General features: G+C 38.7%; 1 protein-coding gene across 4 annotated transcripts in view; it reads left to right on the top strand.

Annotated features, from left to right (window-relative positions):
• fnip2 (folliculin interacting protein 2) overlaps positions 1-24230 on the top strand; it is a 42559-nt gene extending 18329 nt beyond the window's left edge. Inside the window, exons 3-18 of one of the 4 annotated variants that reach the window (XM_002934740.5) lie at positions 2464-2601; positions 4128-4228; positions 6495-6566; positions 6749-6849; positions 7570-7659; positions 10070-10141; positions 10469-10604; positions 11619-11820; positions 12404-12492; positions 13876-14022; positions 14593-14762; positions 15507-16719; positions 17267-17423; positions 18123-18323; positions 19121-19236; positions 20136-24230. In XM_002934740.5, coding sequence (XP_002934786.2) covers positions 2464-2601; positions 4128-4228; positions 6495-6566; positions 6749-6849; positions 7570-7659; positions 10070-10141; positions 10469-10604; positions 11619-11820; positions 12404-12492; positions 13876-14022; positions 14593-14762; positions 15507-16719; positions 17267-17423; positions 18123-18323; positions 19121-19236; positions 20136-20214 — 3084 coding nt within the window. In that variant the 3' untranslated portion in view covers positions 20215-24230. The remainder of the gene's footprint in view (positions 1-2463; positions 2602-4127; positions 4229-6494; positions 6567-6748; positions 6850-7569; positions 7660-10069; positions 10142-10468; positions 10605-11618; positions 11821-12403; positions 12493-13875; positions 14023-14592; positions 14763-15506; positions 16720-17266; positions 17424-18122; positions 18324-19120; positions 19237-20135) is intronic. The other 3 variants (XM_004911158.4, XM_004911160.4, XM_004911159.4) reach the window with 3 other exon arrangements.
• The last annotated feature ends 103 nt before the right edge of the window (positions 24231-24333 follow it).

The following is a 24333-nucleotide window of genomic DNA, read 5'->3' as shown; positions in this document are numbered from 1 at the left end:
TTTATAGCTGCTGAAAAAGGAATATTGTTTTCCTCCATGTATGGATACAAATGTCTTGTCTTTCTGTAATTAATTAGGCTCATTTGCATCTGCAAGTGCAGTGAACAAAGTGTATTTTCAAGCACAATTGCCATGTTTTTTCCCCACAATGCACAGTTTTCACCCAGAGTCATTGTAATGATTGCAGGTGATTTTCTTCCCACAATTGTGCTATGTCTACCATGGTTGCATCTGATTTGCCAAAATGGACACAACTGTGCATACACTTTGTTGCAAATCCAACGCAGTTGTGCCAAATATTTTCTGTCTGGCCTAGCGTCATTTTGTGTACACCGCTTCTGGTTCTGTCTTGACACTCATGGCCCAATAGTTGTGAGGCAACCCCTCACGATTTACTTTATTGCTGGTGAGAAAGTATTTGGAGGAGAGTAGTTGCCCATTGTAGGGGAGATTTATCGCGGGTGACTAATCTTGAATGCCATGAGCCTAGGCCTAAAGCCGGACAAGGTGCTTCCAAATGTGTACGAGCAGGATTGGTGCTGTGTTTGCCATGCACCTGACTTAACCTAAATCTGGAACAGAGAGCAGATACCTGCATTTGCCCCATTAATAAAGTGTTGCTTGGATTCAGCAGCAGTTTATTCCTGAGGAGTGAGTGGGGGAGGCACTAAGGCACACTTTTGCATCTCTTTGTGCTCTTGCACTTCTGTCCAGGGCAAAGAATACACCTCAGTTTTGCCAAGCATTCATGGTGCTCTTGACCATGTAATGAGTAATACTTAGCAGTAGTGTCTATGTATCCTAGTGGAATGTAGGTGTAAGTAATGGATGGTTCATATTGTGCTTGCTTTTTGTCTCATTTGTGTGTACATATATGTGCATACAAGTGTAAATGACAAAATGTGTGGTTTTGTTGCTCTGATTTACAATTTAAATTTTTGAATTATTCCTGTCCATTCATCAGCATTTTCAATTTTCAAGATGAACAGATAATTGCTGGGAATGCAGCTGAGTTCAGGTCACTCGGTGGGACAAAGCTGTGACCTGATCGTGTTAGCATGCAACTAGTTAATGCTGTTGTCACATGATTACCTGATCTAGGCCAAACCAGCAGGTATCTGGTGATCATCTGCTTGGGAACATAAATAGGTCAGGTCTTTTAATATTAATGCCTGTCGGGCATTGCCCCAAGGTCATTTTTAGCCGCACGCATTGCACATAATATGAATGAAGGCATCCTTATGTATTAGATAGCAATACATATTGGATTTACTTTAACTTCAATATAATCTGCTTTAAATTGACCAGTGTGTGATAACAGAGTGAAGCCGCCTACCCCATATTTGAAGCCCTTTTCTTATTTGCAATACCAGTACAATAACCAAGCTACATGCTACCCCCACATGAAGTAGTGAATAACATGATGCTGCTTGTGCCGTTCAGAGTTCTGCCACTTGTAATTCAGTAATCGCCACAGTTCGGCGTGAGCAGCTTCTCAATCAAGCACTTACCACTGCCAGCCTTATTAAGGGATTAAAACTTGCAGATTGCAGACTGATGCATACAAAAAAACCCCTCTTACTGCCCTAAATAGTTTGTTATATGAATGGGATTGATATGGGCTTACTCCCTATTAATTTTTGTGCTCAACACTTTCCTGCAGCATTGCATTTGCCAAGTTGTTGCACTCACAAAGTATGCTTTCTGGCTGAGCCCATGTGCCACGGGATGTCATGCTTGGTTTTAGGGACCTGTAGTGTATGGTTGTTTGTACAGATCAGCTATTTTAGGGTTAACTTACTGCACAATCAGTACCTGGCTATTGCTCTGGAAAGGGACATGTTTAATAGTTTTGTTTTTTCCCCTGTCCCTGTGTTGTGTCAAGCACATGACTGCTTCTTGTACACTTTAACTGCCTACTGATGGTCACATTGAAGATTAAATAAACCAGATAACCTGGGTGTTTGTGTGAAATGCATGCTGCCTGGGAAAGCTGAAAAATACACAGCTACAGATTTCTTTAAGGGCGGAGACACACGGGGCTGGCTTTTTAAAAAGTCGCGGCGACTAATCTGCGCGTCAAAATTGCATGCACGATTTGTCGCAGTGAGGAAATTATACTTTATTGGCGAAAAGTTGCCGCGATTATTCGCCACGACTGCGTTAATTTAAAGTTGCGGTGAATATTCGCCCTGTGTGTCTTCGCCCTAATACAAACTTCCTCTGAGACAGTGGGACTTGTTACTGAAGGTTCCAGCTCTACTCTGCTAGAAAGCTAGTTCACAGGCTGATAGGTACATAACAACCACCCTATATGCTAGCAAAGTCCTGCAATTAAAGGGCAACTGTCATGAAAATGAAAAATTCAAGGAGCTTTATCTCCAAGCCTAACCGCCACAGGTACAGCTCCATCTAATAGTAATTGTGTTTAGCACAAATCTTACCCAGAGTTACTTTCTGCAGAGAGCAAGTGAAGATGCACCGGCAAAGATCAGCACCAAATCTTGCCAGACAAGTAGCAGTGGGACCTGCACCATCTCTTCCCGCAGTACATCAAATGGTTCCACCCATACAACTAAAGATTCTTTGCCCAGATACCAGGTAAATATCATCTTTGACACAAATATTAGAGTATAGCAATCAAGAGGAAATATGAAATTAGCTGTATATATTTTTTTCAGTACTGTACTATTTGTTTAAAGGAACAGTAACACCAAAAAATGAAAGTGTATAAAAGTAACTAAAATATAATGTGCTGCTGCCCTGCACTGGTAAAAGTTGTGTGTTTACTTCAGAAAGTCTACTATAATTTATATAAATAAGCTGCTATGTAGCCATGGAGGCAGCCATTCAAAGGAGAAAACAGCAGATAACAGATAAAACATTATTGTATTCTACAGAACTTATCTGCTATGTAACCTGTGCCTTTTCTCCTTTTTTCCAGCTTGAATGGCTGACCCCGTGGCTACACAGCAGCTTATTATATAAATTATAGTAGTGTTACTGTAGCAAACACACCAGTTTTACCAGTGCAGGGCAACAGTGCATTATATTTTAATTACTTTAAAGCTCTTTCATTTTTTGGTGTTACGGTTCCTTTAAAACAAAAAGTGATACGGGTGTGGGATGTTGAAAACATGGTGATGTGAAAAGGACAAACCAGCAGAACCCCAGCAGCAGACAAGCGCGCAGTCCGGTCCTGATGCCTATGACTACATTTCTTTTAAGACACGAAAAGCACAAGGAGGATTAACGTTAAAATAAAGCTTCTATTTTAGAGCTTCTACCGGGTCCCAGAGTGTGTGTCTGTCTGCTAGTCTGTTGGATTTTCCCTACCTATGGGTTTGGGGGTACTGCACCGGGGCTATTAGAGCTGTGTGGTGAGTGGCCATATTTGGACAAGTTTTAAACAAAATTTAAGAAGTCATCTCCACAACTGAAGGGTCCTGAGCAAGGCACCCAAACCAAACGGGTTCACAGAAGCAACATTGAGAAAGTTTGTTTGTTGGTTGGATGTGAGAAAGAAACATTAATACAGGCATTCATATCCACAACCAAAGGAGGGAAGGAGCCGTGGGTAGTTTGGGGCACTACATAGGTTGTAGTGGTTAATTAACTACACGTATGAGATCTGTTATCTTCCATGCTTGGGATTTTCTGAATAAGGGATCTTTCTGTAACGTGTAGCACCATGCTTAATGCAATGCAAAGGGCTGCACCAGTTTATGTATGTAGCATTGGCAGGGCCTGGCATTGCTGCATATTGGAGGCTCTTCAATTGGGTTATCATTTAGGTGGGTGTGTTTTTTTTTTATATATTTATTTTAAATGCCAGACTTAGAACAAAAAGATATTCTTTCGGCAATAAGCCCTGTTTTTTTTTTTTATACATACCTTTATTTTTGTGCTAATACCATGTTTTTAGCCAGAATTTACACCCCACGACATATGGCCTGTGGCATTCATATATGGGTGTTTGGTGTAATTCATGGTTTTTTTTTCCCCCTCTCTCTACATACCTGTGTGTTCCACTTGTGTGATCTGGCGAAAAGTGTTTGATTACTAATTCTTACCTTCTTAGCCTTTCTTGACATTTTGTCACTACATGACTTGTATTTGACTTACAGTACATCAAGCCTGCCTCTGATGTTAATATGTTGGGAGAGATGATGTTTGGTTCCGTGGCAATGAGTTACAAGGGGTCCACCTTAAAGATTCATTATATTCGGTGAGTACATAGAAGTCAGTGTGCTCATTTCTAATGTGCAATAATACTCTATTTTTTGGTATAGAGTCCCTGACTGTAAGGGGCACATTTAATAATCCACGAATCCGAATCCCGAATGGGAAAAAATCGGATTGGAAACAAAAATTTTGCGACTTTTTCGTCGCCGTCGCGGTTTTTTCGTATTGTGCACGATTTTTCCGTCGCCGTCACGACTTTATCGTATTTTGCACTACTTTTTCGGCGCCGTCGCAATTTTTTCGTATTGAGCAATTGTAAACGGCGGAAAAACCAATCCAATTTTTTCGTGACGGCGACAAAAAAGTCGCGGAAAATACAGATCATTACGAAAAACGTGTTCGGACGCTTTCGGTCCGTTCGTGCATTAGTAAATCTGCCCCTAAATGTATCATTTTCTTTGTTTCTTTGCATTGCTTGGCTTCTGGGGAAATTTGTCATTTTCATGTTTGCAAGTAGTCATTAACCAATAGTCTGGAATGTCTGGAATGAAAATGTGGCTATGTATTCTATATCCTAGAAATGCACACTTTTATATTGGATCCCAGGATTTCTGTTGATTTGAGTTACTAAATACGCCACCCACATAAATGGCAGCAGTGTCCCAGCCTTCTGTTGGCTGCTTGTTTAAGGCCAGTGGCACACATACAGATTATAAATGTGTTGTTACACAGGTGATTATTAGGCCTATGCACAGTGCGCAAAACACTCAAGATCACTCTCCACTTATTTGAACAGCGGTAGCCAGAAATCCCATGTGCATTTGCAGCAGTCAGCATTTCCTAATGACAATTATCTAACACATGGGAGCACTCAATATTCCAGGCATTGACATCTATGGGTAGCAAATCCTAACCATTTTGTCTTCCATTCTCAGGTCTGGGCAGTGCAACAGCCAGAATTTGCCACTGCCATACATGAAACCCCCAAGATTGTTTTTAGTAAATAGTAATATTGAATGCTAAATATTAAAGGAAAACTATACCCCCAGAATGAATACGCAACTAACCGATAGTTTATATCATATTAAGTGGCCTATTATAGAATCTTACAAAACTGTAATATAATATTGGTAAATATTGCCCCCTTTACATTTTTTCCCTTGGACGACCATTTTGTGGTAGTCTATGTGCTCCTTCAGAGATCACCTTACAGGAAATAATCCAACTCTAATTATAAAAGAAGAAATTTGGGAATAAAAATTTGTCCATTCATTGACTCGAGTGACCTAACATGTATGTGTGCCCTTGGTTTGTGGGCAACGTGAACCATATGATCCCAGGGGGCTTAAAAATGCTTTAAAACAGTGCTAAAAAAAAATAGTAATTTTCTATTTAGGATTACCCAATTGCACATACTACTAAAAATATTTTAATTAAAATGGTTAATTTAGATGAAGCATATCAGAATAGCACTTGATAGTAAGAAATCCAAGTCCGGCTTGGGACTCCTCCAGTTACATGGGAGTAGGAGAAACAATAGGTTACCTGAAAGCAGTTCTAATGTGTAGTGCTGGCTCCTTCTGAAAGCTCAGACTCACAATGCACTGGTATGGCTGCCTACACACCTATATTATTACTAAAAACAATACATTTATTGGTTAAATAATACAATTTAAATGGTAGGGTGAATAGTTTGCTATATAAACAGTTTAATTAGAAATAAAAAGTTTACCATAAAAATCATGACAGTGTCCCTTTAACTTGTACAAGTTGTACCTTTCTCACTGAAAACATCCCTTTATTCTTAATGGAGTTACAGTGTGAACTTTTTTTAGGGGCGTACATTAACTGTCGTCGTGTGTGAATACGCAATATAATGCAAAGTAGCATAAGTAATTTTACATAGGGCGTCTGTTTATTTGTATATTTTTGGTTATTTGTGTGAGTAGGATTAGAGCAAACAAAAACATTTAATTCCTTTACATTTGTCCACCTTATATATATATAAATGTAAATTTCACAGCAATGTATAATAAGAAAAGGTATATGTGTGTGTGTATTGATTAACACCTGCCTTAGCAGGAATAGCTGTGAACCTGTATCCCACCTCCTTCTCTTTATACCTTAGCTGTATGACAAACGGCATGTGATTTGCTATCCAGTTACCTAGCTGCTATTTCCATGACCAATACAACATGGGTAGATTTAGTTTCTGCATGTCAAACAAAAAAAAAAAGCCCTGCTGAATTTTCTGCTGCTCCCTACCATGGAAGCATTTGGATTTATGGAAATTTTTTTTTGCCTTGCAGCTGTCCCCCCCAACTTATGATCAGCAAGGTGTTCTCGGCCAAAGTGGGAAGCCTCAGTGGGAGTACTAATACGTAAGTCTTCATATAGAACTTTCTTGATGTAAAAGGAAAATTGTTGGAGGTATTAATTTAAATGCATCATATCTATTTATCTCGTGAAAATAAGTCACATGTAGCTCTATTCCTCTGAATGAAATAGGCATGTATAAGCATACATGTGAAGGGCTCACTTTATGTTTCACTCTCCCATCTAGCTTGCAGGACAGCTTTGAGAACATTAATCAAGACGGAGGTGGAGCAAAACTTGGTGCAAATCAAAATGGCCAGGGATCGGTTCAAAACAACTCTAACTTAGGTATGTTTGTATGGGCTTTTACCTCAGCTTGAATACTTGGATGGGTTTGGGTGATATTAGCCATGTCTTTCTATACTATACTTTTAATAAAGGATTAAACTTCAGGCAAAATAATTCATGATGAATAGGCTGGCACAAAACTTCGGCAACTAAATATTACACAGAGTGTCTGCTTAAACCAGTATTTTGGCAATTCTGAGGATTTTTCTGGATAAGGGGTCTTCCCGTAATTCAGGTCTCCTACCCTAAGTCTACTAAAAAAAATGATTTAAACAGTAATTAAACCCAATAGTATTGTTTTTGCTCTAATAAGGATTAATAATATCTTAGTTGGGATCAAGTACAAGTACTGTTTTATTATTACAGAGAAAAAGAAAATCAGTTTTAAAAAATGTGAATTATTTGGTTAAAATGGAGTCTATGGGAGATGGCCTTTCCGTAATTCGGAAATTTCTGGATAATGGGTTTCTGAATAAGGGGTCCGATACCTGTACTGGAAATGTTATTCTTTTGATCTGTAGAAACAGAAATTATTCTTCAGCCACATGGTGCCAGTACAGCTATGGTAGATTTATTTGGGTTTATATCGTCTTCCAATGATTGAAGTGATATTGAAAATATCTGAGGACAGAAGTTAGCTTTTAGCAAGTTATTAGGACATTTTGTTATATTTTTATTTTATTTTTGCTTCTTTTCATTTGCCTCCACTTCCCATTTTAGGTGTTTTACAGATGTGTGGTAGCAAACTGCTGCCTGCTATGTTTGAAGCTCGCCCCCTCCGGCTCATCCGGAGTGCCTCTTTCTTTGCAGGTTTGTGTGGAATGCAGAACAAAATAAGGACCACACAAAATAATAGATTATCATGCTACAGCTATATGATCTTTTTTCTTTTCAGAATTACCATGGGTCTCATTACACAAGGTCACAAAACATGTTTCACTACCTGGCTTGCTGGAATTTAGCAGTCTCTATATGCTGCTAATCCTGACATTATACACCAGTTGCATAAATAGGTCATCATTCAGCCACTCCAGAGCTTTTACTTCCATCCTTCCCCATCCCAGTGGTTATCTAAACCTTTTCTACAGGCTAATCTACATACAGAACAGAGCAAGGGTGGAACCTAGGGATATGGAACACTTGGCCACACATGAAGGCTAGCTTCCGAATTTGTTGGCTGGGGGGGATTGTGTTAATCATATATGTCCTCCATTTGTTAAACATCATACGATAGCCAATGTCTTTCTGTGAGTATGGGGAGATGTAGCGCAGTGACTTCTGGAGGGTCACAGGTTGAACATCAGTTATGTACTGTATGTACTGAAAGCATCTGCTATTGTACTGAATACCTATTGTGACATTAAGGGAGACAACAAAACAACCCACGTGTCATTATCTGTAAACCTGCAGTGCGGCTTGTATGCCTGATGCATCTTCATGTACCGTATTTGTTTTGCTTTCAAGATAGAAGTGACCCCTGGTTTTTCTAAAAAGAGTTACAGTCCACAATTAAGGACTCCTTCCTGTTTGAACAGCGAATACATGTATTCCCACCTGGTGTAAACCTGAAAATATACTAATTACACAACATGCTTATACCTTGGAACTTTCACAGGCTGCTCCTGCCATTGTAGCTTAGCTTTTGCCAAACCCTTAGGGCTCTGGGCCAGCTTTCCATCAGGGCCAGTAGTGCAGTGCTTGAGCTTCACTGGCTTATGTCTATTCAACCAACACTTTTTGTCCTGATGATATTAGTATAAATAACCTCAGGCTCATAATTTTGCTCTAGACTTAGGATCTGCCATCTGGTAATGACTGGAGTAGAGAGCCGGTTTGGCTTTAAATTGGGCATCGCCAAGGCTGACTTAATCCAACCTGCCAGTGGTGCAACTTGCAGCTTCTGTTGAATACCACTGCCAGCAGCATTAACTGGAGGACATGTTCGATATGAACAGGCCAGCAAGAGATCAGCAACTGTAGCATAAGTGGGGTATAAATCTAGCCGATTTGAAAGTTCCTAGGTAGCAGCATAACTGATTGGGGCACTTAGTTTTATGCTACTTTATGGGTGCGTGGCAATCTATCACTGATTCATTACATTATATAGTGTAGTTTATTACTCCTATGTCATAAAATATTTGTATATGTTTTATATACTTGTATGCCTTTATAAGTAACAGGGGAGAAATTAGCTCTTAACACTCTATGGGCCACATTCATTAAAGTATGACAGGTCCGATTACTAAAAATTCATATTTTTTCTAAAGTTTAGAATTTTGGCATTTTCTACGATATTTTTGTTAATTTTCGTGACTTTTTCGTACTTTGTGGCAATTTGTGCAACAAAATCGTATTTGTTGCAACGAGTATGAAAGTTTCGTAATTCATTCAAGCGTCAGTATCGCGACTTTCCTTGGGCCAGGTTGGAGCTGCAGAGTGCCATTGAGTCTTATGGGAGGCTTTCCTTGGGCCAGGTTGGAGCTGCAGAGTGCCATTGAGTCCTATGGGAGGCTTTCCTTGGGCCAGGTTGGAGCTGCAGAGTGCCATTGAGTCCTATGGGAGGCTTCCAAAAACATGCACAGTTTACGATCGTTTGGATACAAAAATTTTGTAACTATCGTATTGTACCACAATATTTTCGGATCGTAACGTACATTGATAAATGTGCCCCCATGTGTTATCAAGCAATTGAAGTGTTCACTTGCTTCTAACTTTTTAAGTACTGAAAAATATATACAAGTAGCTGAAAAAACGTTAGGAACTCTCAAGTAAAAATTATTGGTTTCCAAGCTACAGTTCTATAAATCAACTACAGTAATGGTATATAGGCACATAGGGTCTGTTCCCCACGAATTGCAACCTAAATCCCACCTCTAATTTAGGCATGGCATTGCTTCCAGTGCAAACCATAGTAAAACCAAAGCACTGCAACATTGTTCATTCCCTTCATGAATCATGGATATTAAGCTGCTAGTAGCATGATTATTGTATCAAGGTGACAAATATAAGTAATAATAAGCTTGTTAGGAAGTGCATGCACAAAGCTTGGTGTTCTGTGAATTGGCTCTGATGCTCATTGTGGGATATGTTGCTAAAACAGACATCTAACTTTTAATTGTATGCTAGAATAATAATACTAAAACCAAATTTTGAAAATGTTACTGTATGGGAAGGATAGTTTTTAGACCTATGTTTGATATGTGCCTCTTGTTCTCTGCAGCCCACAGCACACCTGTTGATATGCCCAGTCGGGGACATAGTGAAGACAAAGACAGCGGAATTGCTCGATCAGGTTTGCTTTTAAAATTCAATTCATTATTTCTCTCTTGGCACCAGTCCTGTATTCTTTAGATTAAGGTAACTAAACAATGAATACTTTTCACTGTTCTATTAATGAAAAAGGGATTTAACCTTATAATCTTATTTTGCGTTTGGAAATACTTATTTCCTCTAACAATCCAATACTGATTAAGGGTTCCTTGATTATTGTATTGTGAAAGAGATGTGGTCTGTCTTCTTATGTATACTTTTTTTATTACTTTCTATAGGCACATATTACTACATCTATCTAAGATCATTATGCTAGTATTGTGTCTTATTATTCCCATTTCTTTTGCAGCTTCCCTGAGCAGTCTCCTAATAACTCCTCTCCCATCTCCGGGCTCTTCATATTCCAGTAATTATGCCAGCAGCTACCAGCGGCGCTGGTTGCGGAGTCAGACGACAAGTCTAGAGAATGGAGTCATCCCTCGTTGGCAAGTATTGACTTATTTCTTATTTTATTTATACAGGTATGGGATCCGTTATCCAGATACCTATTATCAACAACATTATAGAGTTATGGAAAGGCCATGTCCATTAGATTCCATTTTAAGCAAACAGTTCTAATTTTGAAAAATGCTTTCCTTTTTCTCTGTAATAGTAAAACAGTAGCTTATACTTGATCCCAACAAAGATATAATTAGTCCTTATTCGAGGCAGAAGAATCCTGCTGGATTTATGTTATTTTTAAACAATGTTTTAGCAGACTTAAAGATGGAGACCCAAATTACGTAAAGAAGCCTTATCCAAAAAAAGCCTAGGACCCGAGCATTCTTGATGACCGTTCTCATACCTGTATATATATTTTAGGCCTAGGTTGCATTGCCAGAATGTAGAACTCTAGGTTTTCTAATGTAGTGAACTAATGATTTCTTAATGTTTCACATTTGGGGATCTGAATTACATTAAGTACATTGATATCTGGGGCAATCTGGAAGTCATAAAAATTGCTAAGAGAGCTAAATAAAGCCCTAAAGCCTGCAATTGCACAACCCAGCCATAGGCTTTCCAGCTACATTCTTTTCTAAAGTGAGTTAGTGAAGATGTAGTAACTGCCTAACCGCTGTCTGCCAATGCTTGTTTGCTACTTGGGTTATTTCTCTATTGGTGCTCTCCTTAGATCCCTGTGCAGTTAAAAAATAGTTCTGCTAAAGTTTTAGTCTTGCTTTAGCCTCTGGCATTTTTCTTAACCAACAATTATTTTATTAATGTTGCAGGTAAAAAATTAATTTCTAATTTTAGATAAATGTATCTGACAGTCCCTTCATTTTATTCATAAGTGATATGTTGCCTATTTTTTCATTACAAAAGTAAACCACCTGGTTTAATTTGAAACTTAGAAGACCCCTTTAAAACCCAAAGTTGAGACCCCTACATCTCTCATCAGCCCTATGCTAAGTTGCAATCTGCACTGATCATCTCAGATGTTCCTGTTCATTTTCTTGCAGGTCTGCAGAAGAATCATTCAGCATGTCTGATGAAACTTATACTTCCAACCCTGCCACAGTCGGCAGAAAAAAAATTGCAGTCAGCATCATCTTCTCCTTACCCGAACAGGAGGATTCCCACAGTAGTTTCCAGGATTTTTTCTTCTCTCACTTTCCTCTATTTGAGTCACATATGAACAAACTGAAGTCTGCTATAGAAAAGGTATCCGACTAAAGAGTGCTTTTATAGTACGGTAGTATCCAGCCTTGTGGTGCAACTATTTTCAGAGGATTTTGTGTAGACAATAGGCAGTGTTCTTTTCTAAGGTATTTAAGTGAATAGATTAATGCTGACCAAATGACCATCAAGCAAATGTGTGGCGGATTTGGCCACCCAAGCAGTGGTCCACATTTGGCAGATCAACTGATTGCTTCAAAAAGGTTGAACATTCAGATGTGAAGGGCCAGTTCAGGGCTGCAGAGCATATTGACAGTTTAATGTATTTCTTAGCCAGTTCTTTTTTTCATCATGCCCAGCTAAAATATGAATCAATGACATGGTTGGGGAGGATCTGATTTTAGGCACATACTAGCACCAGCTGGGCTGAATTGGGCTCTATCCCTGTATGGTCACCTTAGATTTGTGTAAATCTTCTGGGTTACCCTATAGCCCAGTACCTCCAATGCAAAATGCATGTACATTTGAAATAGTTGTGTGTTTCATAGAATAACATTTTTAGATTTAACTTTGCTTTGGTTTTGAAATATAGGTTAGATCTTAAATGTATATTTTTTCCTCTTTTTAGGCTATGATTTCTTGCAGAAAAATCACTGAGTCAAGTCAGCGGGTTCAGTTCTACCTTAGTCGGGTCATGGAAGCCTTAGGACACTTCAGGTATGAACTACTGAGAAACATTCTGTATGCCACATAAATAAAATACGTGATCCACAGGAGTGGAGTTGCTGAGTCTAATAACCCAAGCTGTAAGTTTTTGTTTTTTTTAGAACTATATTTTTATTTATTTTCAAAGAAACAAGTTAAGACATTGTATAGTCATTGCAGTGGTACATTATCGATTTTTAAGTTTAGGTAAGTACATTTGTTCATGGAGATTATTGTAACTGTGCGTATTAAGCAGTGAAGAGAAGCAAGATATATATACAGGTATCGGACCGCTTATCCGGAAACCCCTTATCCAGAAAGCTCCGAATTACGGAATGCCTGTCTCCCATAGACTCCATTTTAATCAAATAATTCAGAATTTTAAAACTGATTTCCTTTTTCTATGTAGAAATAAAACTGAACCTTGTAATTGATTCCAAATAAGATATAATTAATCCTTATTGGATGCAAAACAATCCTATTGGGTTTAATTAATGTTTTATTGATTTTTTAGTAGATTTAAGGTATTAAGATCCAAATTACGGAAAGACCCCTTGTCCGGAATACCCTTGGTCCCGAGCATTCTGGATAATGGGTCCTATACCTGTATTTACTTTCGTTATTTACGAGTAATGTTGCCAAGGGTTCCGCATCATTGTTAAGCTGCAAGTTCTTTAATGAGAATGCAAAGTCAGAAATGAAGTGTGCTTATTTTCCTACTATAGAACAAAATGAGCCGATTTGCAATATGCCAAAACAATGTATCGCCAAGTAGAAGAGATTATTCTCTTCTAGAGTTCTGATTGGTCACCACCCTGCTCACTAGGCAGGAGTGCTGTCTTCTCTCTAGAAAGAGTATTGAAGTAGCTCTGTTTAACTTAGCAGATAGTAAGCTCTTGTGTTTGTAAAACACTGAAATTATATACTGGAATTATATTGCAAACTGACTTCTTTCGCTCTCCAGTAAAACAAGTGCCCTTTGTTGGGTTTCCCATCAAATTGTGCACTTGTCAGATGAATTATTCAGGGTGTGCTTTAATTGCTGCCATATATTCGGTGCACTACACTAGTCTTCCCTTTAAATGGCATTGCTTTGGGTAATATCACTGCAGTGTTCCAGCAATTTGTGTACATTTTTCATTAGTATACTAATTTAATGATGAGTGTCGGGGGCCATGGTTATAAGGGGTGAATATTTACTATGATATTGGGAGAATGGTTAGCAATATATATAATGGAAGTGTTTGAATAAAACTAAATCATCTTATGATCTGTATTGTGTTACAAAATGCTATATTTTTCTTATTTCTACTGAATTCTTATAATATAGAATCATACAGTATATGATTTACCTTATGATGGAACACACCTTTTTGCTTCTTTTATGTCAACCAGGGAAACTATCTGGAACCTGTACTCTGTACCCCGTGTTGCAGAACCTGTGTGGCTCACCATGGTGTCCAGTAGTTCTGAGAAAAGTCACCTCTGCCAGCAGTTTCTCAAGGAGTTTGCTTATCTTTCTGAGCAGCTAAATAAAAATCAGTAAGTTAAGGGTTGCAGTCCATACACATGTAATACAAGGGCTTCTTCTCATACATAAACCTGGACCATTTTATTGAGGGATAATGAGCAGAGGCTTCCTATGTACACGTGGGAAGAGAATTACAATGGATTGTTAGTCAAGCGTAAGGTTACAATATATGTAATATGCAAGCGGGAACTGGGCTCCTCTGTGTGGGGCTGTCAGTGGGTGGGAGTAGAAAATTTGCATACATCTCCATTAAATATGAGGAATAGGTGGGTGAGTGGCAAAGTACAGTGGTGTAGAACAGGAAGGCTCTCAGGTTGCCATGGAAATGAATCATAAAATCCCACATTCTTTTGTCTCTGTGTTAGCACCATTATAACCAAGCTAGCAATCAGCATCCTGGCTGGAATTTGTATTTGAAACAATAGATCTCAAGCACATGAGTCTCTTCTGCTATTGCCCTTCTCCTCCATTACTTTCAGCAGATTGCTAATTGCAATAAGAGAAATTGATTGGTTTTTTTTATTTGTTTTTTGTTTTTTTTTTTTTTAAAGAGTTTCATGTGTTTCATTTGCAATTTTCAGATTTTTTGCGGCTTTGATTACAGCAGTGTTAACCTACCATTTGGCCTGGGTTCCTACTGTGATGCCAAATGGCCATCCTCCCATCAAATCCTTTTCAGAAAAACATACATCGCAATCAGTCAGTCTGCTGGCAAAGTCACACCCTTACAACCCCCTCTGGGCGCAGCTTGGTAAGTTACATTTTCAGAGATCACCAGTAAAGAAACTGCTAAATTTATCTGACAGACCTTGGCTCATTTTGATTTGTGTTACCCTTGGGCTCAAAACATATTTGGAACATGAATGAGAGCTATTTGTTAATAAAGAAAAACAATACTTTCAGTATGGATACTTAACTAACATGTAAGGTATAGTTACCCTTTAATATTCCTTTTTCTGGTGCCCCTTCTATTGGCTAATTTTCATTGAGGAGCTAAAATGGTGTTCACCTTAGATGAACCTGTGTGTTTGCTTTTGATTACTGGGTCAAACCTATAATAATTAATCTATACTTAGCATTTGACTGAATCTGCCATGTAAGGTGATTTTAATGTTTAGAGTGATAGCTAAGCTGCTCAGTTTCATTAAGTCTATAGGAACACTTACTCCCTCAGCATTGATACAGATTGGAATGTGTCTTTAGCTGACTAAGGTTACTCTGTAATAACAGTAATGCCACTTAACTGGTTACATCACATTCTTATCTGCAGTTTGACTTATTGTCTTCTGTAAGGCCACTTACTATCTCTGTGGCCTTATAGTTTTATGGCCATTTCAGTTTTGGGTGGTAGATTTTTCCAAGTGACGTATCTACACAATGTAAAAGTGATTTATTTCTCTCTGGCATAGGATTGAGTCTATCATGACAGCAATATGTTATTCATAGAATTATTGTAAGTATTGCTTCTTTTCATTTTCCACTTCTTTATCCCCAGGAGACTTATATGGGGCTATTGGCTCTCCAGTCAGAATGACTCGAACTGTAGTGGTCGGCAAACGAAAAGATTTGGTTCATCGCATTCTTTACGTTTTAACGTATTTCATTCGCTGCTCAGAGCTTCAAGAGAATCATCTTGTGCACAGCAGAGTCCTGAGGGATGGAGAGCAAATTATAAACGGAAGTCAAATGACGACATCTCTGGAGAAGGGCGAGGTGGAAGACTCTGAATATGTAATTGTAACTGTTAATAATGAACCAGCTTTGGTGCCTCCATCTTTGCCCAGCAACACAGGTGCCACTTCACTGAAGCCAGAGGGCATGGGTGTAGACAGTTCTTTAAGGAACTCTGATTTGTGCTTCTCACAGCAAGAGAAAAGTAGTAGTCATGCATTTCTGTGTGCAAATGATAATCAATCCATGCATGGCAGTTATGGCTCTTGCAAAGAACACCCAGTTTATGTTCAAGATCCCAAGCTGGAGAATCTCATTCCTGTTACAAGAACTGCAGCATGTAGTGCTGAAAGCCTCATGAAATCGGAGTACATTTCATCTCCTGTAGCTATGTCAAAGTGGTCTAAGACTGGCCCGCATACTAACAATATGAATAATGAGTCTTCAATTGATAAAGTAACTTTTGTTGTGGGCTGTTCTCCATCACCGGACTTAGAAAGCTGTAGGAAGGGTCTGAAAGAAGTAGTAAACCAAAACCAGGGGCCGCCTTGTGACGACTCCAAAGAAAAAGTTGAAACAGTTGATACTCCAGTTACTACACCAAAAAAGAACATTTACTCACGAATTCCATCCTGTGATGGTTGTTCCAGTATGTTTGATGAGTACTTTGCAGAAGGGAATAGCATTGAAACTAATACAGTAGAAGTCCTACCCTCACATCAATTTTTATCCAATAAATTCTTGCCCTCTGTTCCTGTCACTGAAGGAAAACAAATATTCACTATTGACACAAGGACTTGTTCAAATCCCCCCAAGCACACGGCTAATGCGGGACCTGATCCATATTCTCTCACACTACCCTCTCAAGGCCACCCTGGTGAGGCCCAACGGGAAAGCAGTGAGGTTAGAGCAGAAGGAGACATTCCAAGAAATGAAAGCTGTGACAGTGCCCTTGGAAACAGCGATGATGAGTTTGTAACATGTAATGCACCTTCAGATTATCACACTCATTCAGAAGTCGAACTTCCACTGCCAAGGTAACATATATGCAAATGGGTACATCCCATCCCTTCAAGAAATACAAATCCTAAAGGGCTAATAAAAACAACTTCTGGTTCTTTATTTTACCTAGTGCAGAGGGAACCATTAGCTTGATATGGCCAGATTTTATGATTGAAATTATCCAAAGCATAAGGAAAAGCTTGAAACACTTTGCAAAGGCAAATGAAGTTTGGCAGTGTTACTGCATATATATCTATATATGCAGAGAGAGAATTCTTTTAAGTGTCTGCACTCCAATGCTGATTAAATCCACACAGTGGGGTGCTCAGTCAAATGAACTGTATAAATACTTTGGGGCAGATTTATCAAAATGTTAGATGAGAGTTCACCACGGAAAAATTCACCCACTTTCTATTCATTCTTGTGGGATTTGTAGAAGCTTTTTTATCAATAGGTGAATGTTAGAGCTCACCGTTTGATAAATACAGTTCTTTAAATCCCATAGGAATGAATAGAAAGTGGGTGAATTTTTCTGTTTCTAGTAATTGAAAACTACAAATACTTTTTTTCTTGTCATTTTAGGTCTGACATCATCAGCAGCCCAAGTCTGAAAAACTTTGGCAGATCCCTCTTTGCAGGTTATTGCCCTACATACATGCCAGACATGGTGCTCCATGGTATGAGCAGTGATGAGAAACTGAAGCAGTGCTTGCCAGCTGGTCTGGCCCATGCAACACATGTAAGCTGCTGCACAATGAACTGAGCGTTCGATGGCTTGATAACTGTGGGGGTTTGTCCAGGTTTGATTTTTAGGTATATGTGAAGCCTAATGTACTGCTTACATAATTTACACCATTATATGACATTTGGGCTCCAGAAGAACAAAATACACATTTGTATGAATTTAGGGATCACAAAAGATGCCATATTGAGCTGAAAATGCTAAAAATTTCCTCATAGGGTCATTACAGTGCCACAGATAACCCCTATTATTGTTTAGGGCAAAGGCACATGGGCTGTTACTCCTAATTCTAGTAAAAGGGGCACAGAGAGGTAACAGCCAGACCTCAATGCCACAATATTCACTTGTATCCAGTAGCACACTTTTCTCTGCCTATCATAGGTTCAGTGTACCATAGTGCATGTCTTGTGTCAGTAATTCGTGTGAGGACATCCTATGGCTTTTACTATTGAAGACAGTGATGTTAATCTACAAATATTCTGAGTTCTGTATGCCCTAAGACAGACAGCTTGGTTTATGTTATCTTGGTTACCACTAGGTAATAAAGCACTGTTAGTTGGTCCTCAAAGAAGCAAACCTCTCAGCACCTGTGTGTTGTATTTCGCCGTAGGTTATGTGTTCTGAAAACGTTTTTCAAGTTTTAGGTGTTTGTAAACTAAGTATGGGCTGATAGTATTGTTGTTTTTTTTTCCCTAGCACCCTGTGTTGGATGAGCCAATAGCAGAAGCCATTTGTATTATTGCAGACACAGATAGATGGTCTGTTCAGGTGGCCAGCAGCCAGAAGAAGTCTTTGGACAGTATGAAGCTTGGAACAGATATTTTAGTATCCAGTCAAGTGTCCAATTTGCTGCAGTCTATCTTACAGCTTTACAAGCTCAAAACTCCATCTTTGTTTGTAAGTTTTCAACTTCTTAATAAAATGCTGATACAGGAAGTTTGTTAATTGCTTATTTGAGACCCCAGGCCAGTGCTCCTCTTCACTGAAAAATGCATTGGCCCAGGGTTCTATTGTAGGGAGTGCTGAGCCACCATCTCACTTCTGGTCCCTGCAGTCCTTGCTGCTGTCCTGGGCATTGCACAAACCCATTAGAGCAAAAACTTTGGCTTTCATATTCTAAGTTTCTGTTGTGCTTGCCCAGCACCCAGGGCAGCAGATAGGATCTCGGGAACTGGAGGCAAGATGGCGGCATGGCACTCTACAATAATACGCCTAGGCCAGTGCAGTTTTCAGCAGAGAGGAGCACTAGCCCAGGGTCTGTGGCTAGTAACTATAATCACAAATTAGAACCCTCTAGGGATTAATCCTGTCCTTGGCTGCCCAGGTCAATGGCCCCCATTTAAAAGCTAGAGACAGAAGAAGAAAAAGGCAAATACAGGTATGGGATATGTTATGCAGAATGCTCAGGATCTGGGGTTTTTTTATTTTTATTTTTGATAATTTGGATCTCCATTCAGTCTACTTAAAAAATCATATAAAAAAAATAATTTTCTGGGTAGGGAGCAAGTAATGTGACTTTTAGAGGGGGCATAAAGTGTTATAATTACCTGCAGTGGATCTTTCTGCGCTGCCTTCTATCTGTACAATGAAGGATCTTTTAATAATTTATAATAATATTTAACAGAAGATTTTGTTGAGTTTACAATCACATGCAGTAAGTTCCAAATGTAACTTTTTTTTTTTTTTTTTAAAAGTGTGTAATGCATCTTGAGGACAAGCTGCAGGAGATGTACTTAAAAAGTAAAATGTTGTCGGAATACTTGAGGGGACACACAAGAGTCCATATGAAGGAACTTGGCATTGTTCTTGGGTAAGCATTTGCTATTTGCTGGGTGTGTGTTTTATGTTAATGCTGTGCTCTAATCTGATACTGAACAGGTAGGAGTTATATTATGCCAGGGCATTAAAAAAAGCTCAGCTTAGGAGGTGCCATACTTTTGAAAGCATTAGCAGACCCAGCTGAGGGACTTTAAAGGAATTAAAAAAGTACAAAACCTTAAATATCTAGGAGTACCAGTTTTTAGCCATGGTGTTTTTGGTGTTTTAAAATGCTAAACTTTTTCCCTGGGCCCAGGTACTTGGCTACGGTGCCACCATCTCCAGGTAGTACTCGCATAGGCTTAGGGTAGACACATGCGGAGTACACTAGGACTTGCAGAACTATATTTCTTTGACAATAGGTAACCTGCTCCCTTTAGCTCAGGGATCCCCAACCTTTTATACCTGTGAGCCACATTCAAATGGAAAAAGTTTTGGGGAGCAACACAAGCATCACAATAATTTAGACGGTTGTTAAATAAGAGCTATGATTGGCTATTTAGTAGCTCCTATATGGGCTGGAAACCTACAGAAGGCTCTTTTTGGCATTACACTAGTTTTTATACAACCAAAACTTGCCTCCTAACCAGTGTTGCATATTATTTGCATTTTAGCCACTGGGAAAACGTTTGGAGGAGATTAGTTGCCTGCAGTAGTTGATATTTATTGCAGGTGACTAATTTCCTGGTGTATCATTCCCCTTATTGGTTTTTCTAAGCATATTGCAGTACACAGCCTGATTCTAGAACCCGCTTTTCATATAAATAGCATAATATATAGTATGATTAATACTGGAAGAGCGCATTTGGTCCCTTTCTCTGTTTCAGGGAAATGCACAAAAGCTACAGTCATTTGCGCATATCAAATATATTTGTTTCTTTTCTTCCTCAGGATTGATTCGAGCGATCTTCCTCTGTTGGCTGCTGTGGCAAGTACGCATTCTCCACATGTGGCCCAAATTCTTTTATAAGCTGAATTTTACAGTCATTCCATAGGCTGAAAAGGGGAATCTACCTTTTAGGAAGAAAGCAAATGCACTCTGGATGGAAAGAGTGAGAGGAGCATGGACTTATATCACCCCCCAACTCTGCTTTCTCATCTAGGAACCTGTTCAAGTTTACATGATATACAAGGCATTATGATATCCCCTGTGGCCTTAGTTTTGCTCTACTGGGAATGATGTACGCTCTACAAAGAGACTGTCATGCACTACAGTAATGACTCTGCTTTGTATTCTGGGTTGGATGGTGACAAACAAGTGAGAATGCTTTAAGGCAGCTGGGATAGCGAGGTATTGCTGCTGCAGTGAACTTATGGTGCGCCAGCGCCCTTAATGTAGCATGATTCTTCTGTGTTGTAGCATTTGCTGTTTTCAAGTTTTATTTGTTATGTTTGTTTTTATTTTCTTTTACAGTCCTCTTTTGTTCAGTTTTGTTTCTTTGTATAATTGGCACCATGTCATTTTGGTAAATTTAAAACAGGCACATTTTGAAAAAAGCTGCTTCAAGATGGAGACAGTGGTTGTAAGAAGGATAACTCAGAAATAGAAGATCCTCCATGTTTATCAATAAGAGTTTATCTATAGAAGAAACTCTGTTTAATCAGGAATGGCACAATGTACCTTTTGGTTGCAAGAGGATTCTCCATGTAATGAACCTGTCAGCAGAGTGAGACGTGGCCTTCAGCATGGAGAAACCACCCTTTCAGATGTTTGATTTTATTGTCCTATTTGAAGCTCGCTTAAAAAAGCTAACCACTTGCTATGAGTTACTGCCCAGGTGCAAATTTGCCCAGTGTTTATAAATGAGACCCCTGTGCGCCATTCTTTTAAGGAGAATGGAGAGATACAAAGTTTGTAAGACCAGCAGGAAGGATGTGATACTTTACATAAATGGTTTACATCAAATGTGCAATTTTAGGTCCTCCAGAATTTTTTTTTTAACTGGCCCACCCAAGAGCCCTTTTATTTCTGTGGGATGCTAAGAGTTGTGATTGAACAACCTCTGAAGGGATTCCAGTTGCCCATGCTTGGTTTACATACTTTAGTTTTATGTAGATAGGTGACATCACTGTAATTCATTAGCCTGCTTCCCAGCAGTTTGTGCATGGGGCTCTTGATCTATTCTAATTGAGGTCAACCGATTGCTTTGGGGCTGGTTGTTCAGAGATTTACCCAAGTGGCAGATACTGTACATCGAATCCTGATGTGACCACCAAATAAACTGCCCAGGAAGCTTTCTGTTGCTCCTTATCGTTTGCAAGACACTATGGCCTAGTTACCATTTTTGTGAATTTTCACACAAATCCCTATACTGACAATCTTTAAAATTTATTTTTTTATGCAGAATTCTTGTATTTGTTCCTTGTGGTTTAGTTTCTGAATTGAATCTAATTTAGCTGGAAAATTTATTTCAGGCAGTCAGAGGAGTCAGCACTGTACTCTAATCCATTCTCTAGTACCATATGAGCCATTGAAAAATGTATGCCCTGCTAATAAACTGGTTGGGAACATCTAGTTTTGGGACATTTTATAATGAGATATATATATATATATATATATATATATATATATATATATATAAATATTTGGACAGTGTAAAAAGCCATATATTAGGCCCCTGTTTATTGCCTCAAATACATTTTTTCTGTATGGATTATCTATAGACTGCCAGATGGCACAGATCTCAGATGTGCCAGATCTCAAGGGGAATCACCGTGGTCAGCACTTTCTGTTGTTTTCAGTGGCCTGTGGGAAACACTGGCGGAGCATTTTGACTGCAGAATTTTCCCCTGAGAGCCCAGGGAGGTGAGAACAGCGTGTGTGCAAAGGCCGAACTCCCAGCAGGAACTTTTATTGCAGCCTACAGTGCTACAAATGATGAGCCAACACAGTAATTAAAATGAACCTTATCATTTTTGTTCTCACTTACCATTTAAATATGCCCTTTTGTTGTTTAAGGTCAGGGTTGTTTTTATTTTCTGACATGTTACAGTGAGAGAAGTTATTTTTCCTATAATGAGCTGCAAAGAATGAAACTTGAGATTTAGAACCATCGCATTTTAGGGAATTTTAACCTTGTAATTTGTCTGGAGCAAGAGTGCTTTTCTTGCTCGACTGCATATATATATATATATATATATATGTTAATGTTTTTTGCAGTTTATGCTGGAGCATGCAGGTCATATCACCCACAATGGCAAAAAATTTACAAACGGAGTTTTACGTAGCTAGCCACCCATGTGATCTGTCAAATCAGACTAATCCAATGCTTTGGCCAAAGATTGGATAGTAAGGACCTATCAGGTGACATCTGTACCAAGTTGATGCAACATCTCTCAATAGGAATTTAACACCTGCCAAATATTGGTTAATAAGCCTGTCAGTATGACTTATACATGGTCCAATAAGTTGCTGACCTGGTCTGGCAGAGTAGCCAGCTATATTGTAACTTGGTTAGCTAGCCAGCTAGTTTAGCCTTATAGTAACCAATGAACAAATAGTTCTAATGTCTCAACACATGGAAGGCAAATGAAAATCAGATGCTTATAGGTTGCCATTTTGGGGAAAAAAATATACAACAGTTTTAGGAATTCCACCCCCCAAATGGACTGGGGAAAATCTTAAAAGATATGTGTTTGGTTGTACAATACTAAACAATGCATGACTCAAGGAGAGACCTTACTTAAGCAGTCCAAATATTTCTGGGTAGTTGACTGATTTAGCAACAGATATAGGATAGTATTGGTTATGTCACTGGAGCCATTAGGCAGGCTGGGTACAGTGAGTCCCCCAGGAGGACTACAACCAGCCTGGGACCTCAATAAGGACAGCTTTATGTGTTTTCCTTCTAAGCTCTTCTGTCCAGAGATTATTTTTAGGTGCATTTTACGGACCTTATTGTAATATTTCTTGTGCAGCTGGAGTCAAAGCATTAGAACTGTAATTCTAGCGCTATCAGAGCCAAGTGCAAGAGATACCGATACAATATGCGTTACCTGCACTGTGAAACATTATTCTATTCATGCCTATAAAGGCAAAGAACTGTGGTCCAGACAGACTAAATCATCCTTATTGCAGCTACTGTATGTAAAATACTCGATAAGTAAGAAGACCTCAGCCAAACCTAAACAGACCTTAATCACTGTCTTTTTCAGACTTCTACCTCACAGATTGTGGCTTTGCATGTATCTTGTTAAGTCTTAATTATTTTTTATAAAATTATTGTAAGATAATGATATTATGACATGGAAGCACAGATTTTATCATAATGCCCTGCAATGGAAATGTTCTGCTTATCTTGCTGTTGTATTGTTTTATAAATGGAAAGGCTATACTATGTCAGCAAAGAAAGTGATTGGAACATTTGGAGTGCACCAGTGGTGAATGTTGTAGAGCTTAGCTGTGCCTGCAGTCATTGGCTTTAGGTGTAAGTTTCCTTTTTATCAGTATTATAGCAGGTTTCATTTTAGGTAAACATGTCCCAATGCCTTAGAACTGTGATTATTTGGACAATATAGAATAGAAGCAGCTGGACTTGTTTTCGCCACTGTTAATTTGCAGCTTCTGCCATTCATTCATCCTGGGAAAAAAATTCTAATAATTTAAGATTATTTCATTCTAATGACCAGAGGTGGTGTTTACCCTTAAGGAGAAAGGACTTGCATACAGCTTTTATTTTACAAACCTGGAACACTGATAAATAGTTGACCCATGTTTTGGTTTTCCTTAGTTTTTATTTTCCTTTTCAGATTTAAAATGTAAATCTATCATTTTTTTTCTTAAAAAAGGGATCACTGTTGTAGCAGAGATTGATTTCCAAACAGATTTTCGCCATGAAATCAGAATCAGGTATCCCACGAGATCATTCATATTTTGGATGTATGCCTGTCTCTCTATTTGCCCCAAATTTGGGGAATTTGTAGCTGTTGTGTTATGTATACTTTTTGTGGAAATTGGTGCAATAAACTTTTTGAGTACAAAAACAAGCTGCTCATTTTGTGTTACTCCTAATGACCTATAATGTTTGTCTGGTTTTTTTTTTACAAGACTTGCAAATTTTAAATCTATTAAATTGAATTTAATCCCCAA

The sequence above is a fragment of the Xenopus tropicalis genome, chromosome 1 (assembly GCF_000004195.4).
Source record: "Xenopus tropicalis strain Nigerian chromosome 1, UCB_Xtro_10.0, whole genome shotgun sequence".
In the NCBI taxonomy this organism is placed as follows: Eukaryota; Metazoa; Chordata; class Amphibia; order Anura; family Pipidae; genus Xenopus; species Xenopus tropicalis.
This window is presented reverse-complemented; position numbering and strand designations above follow the sequence as displayed.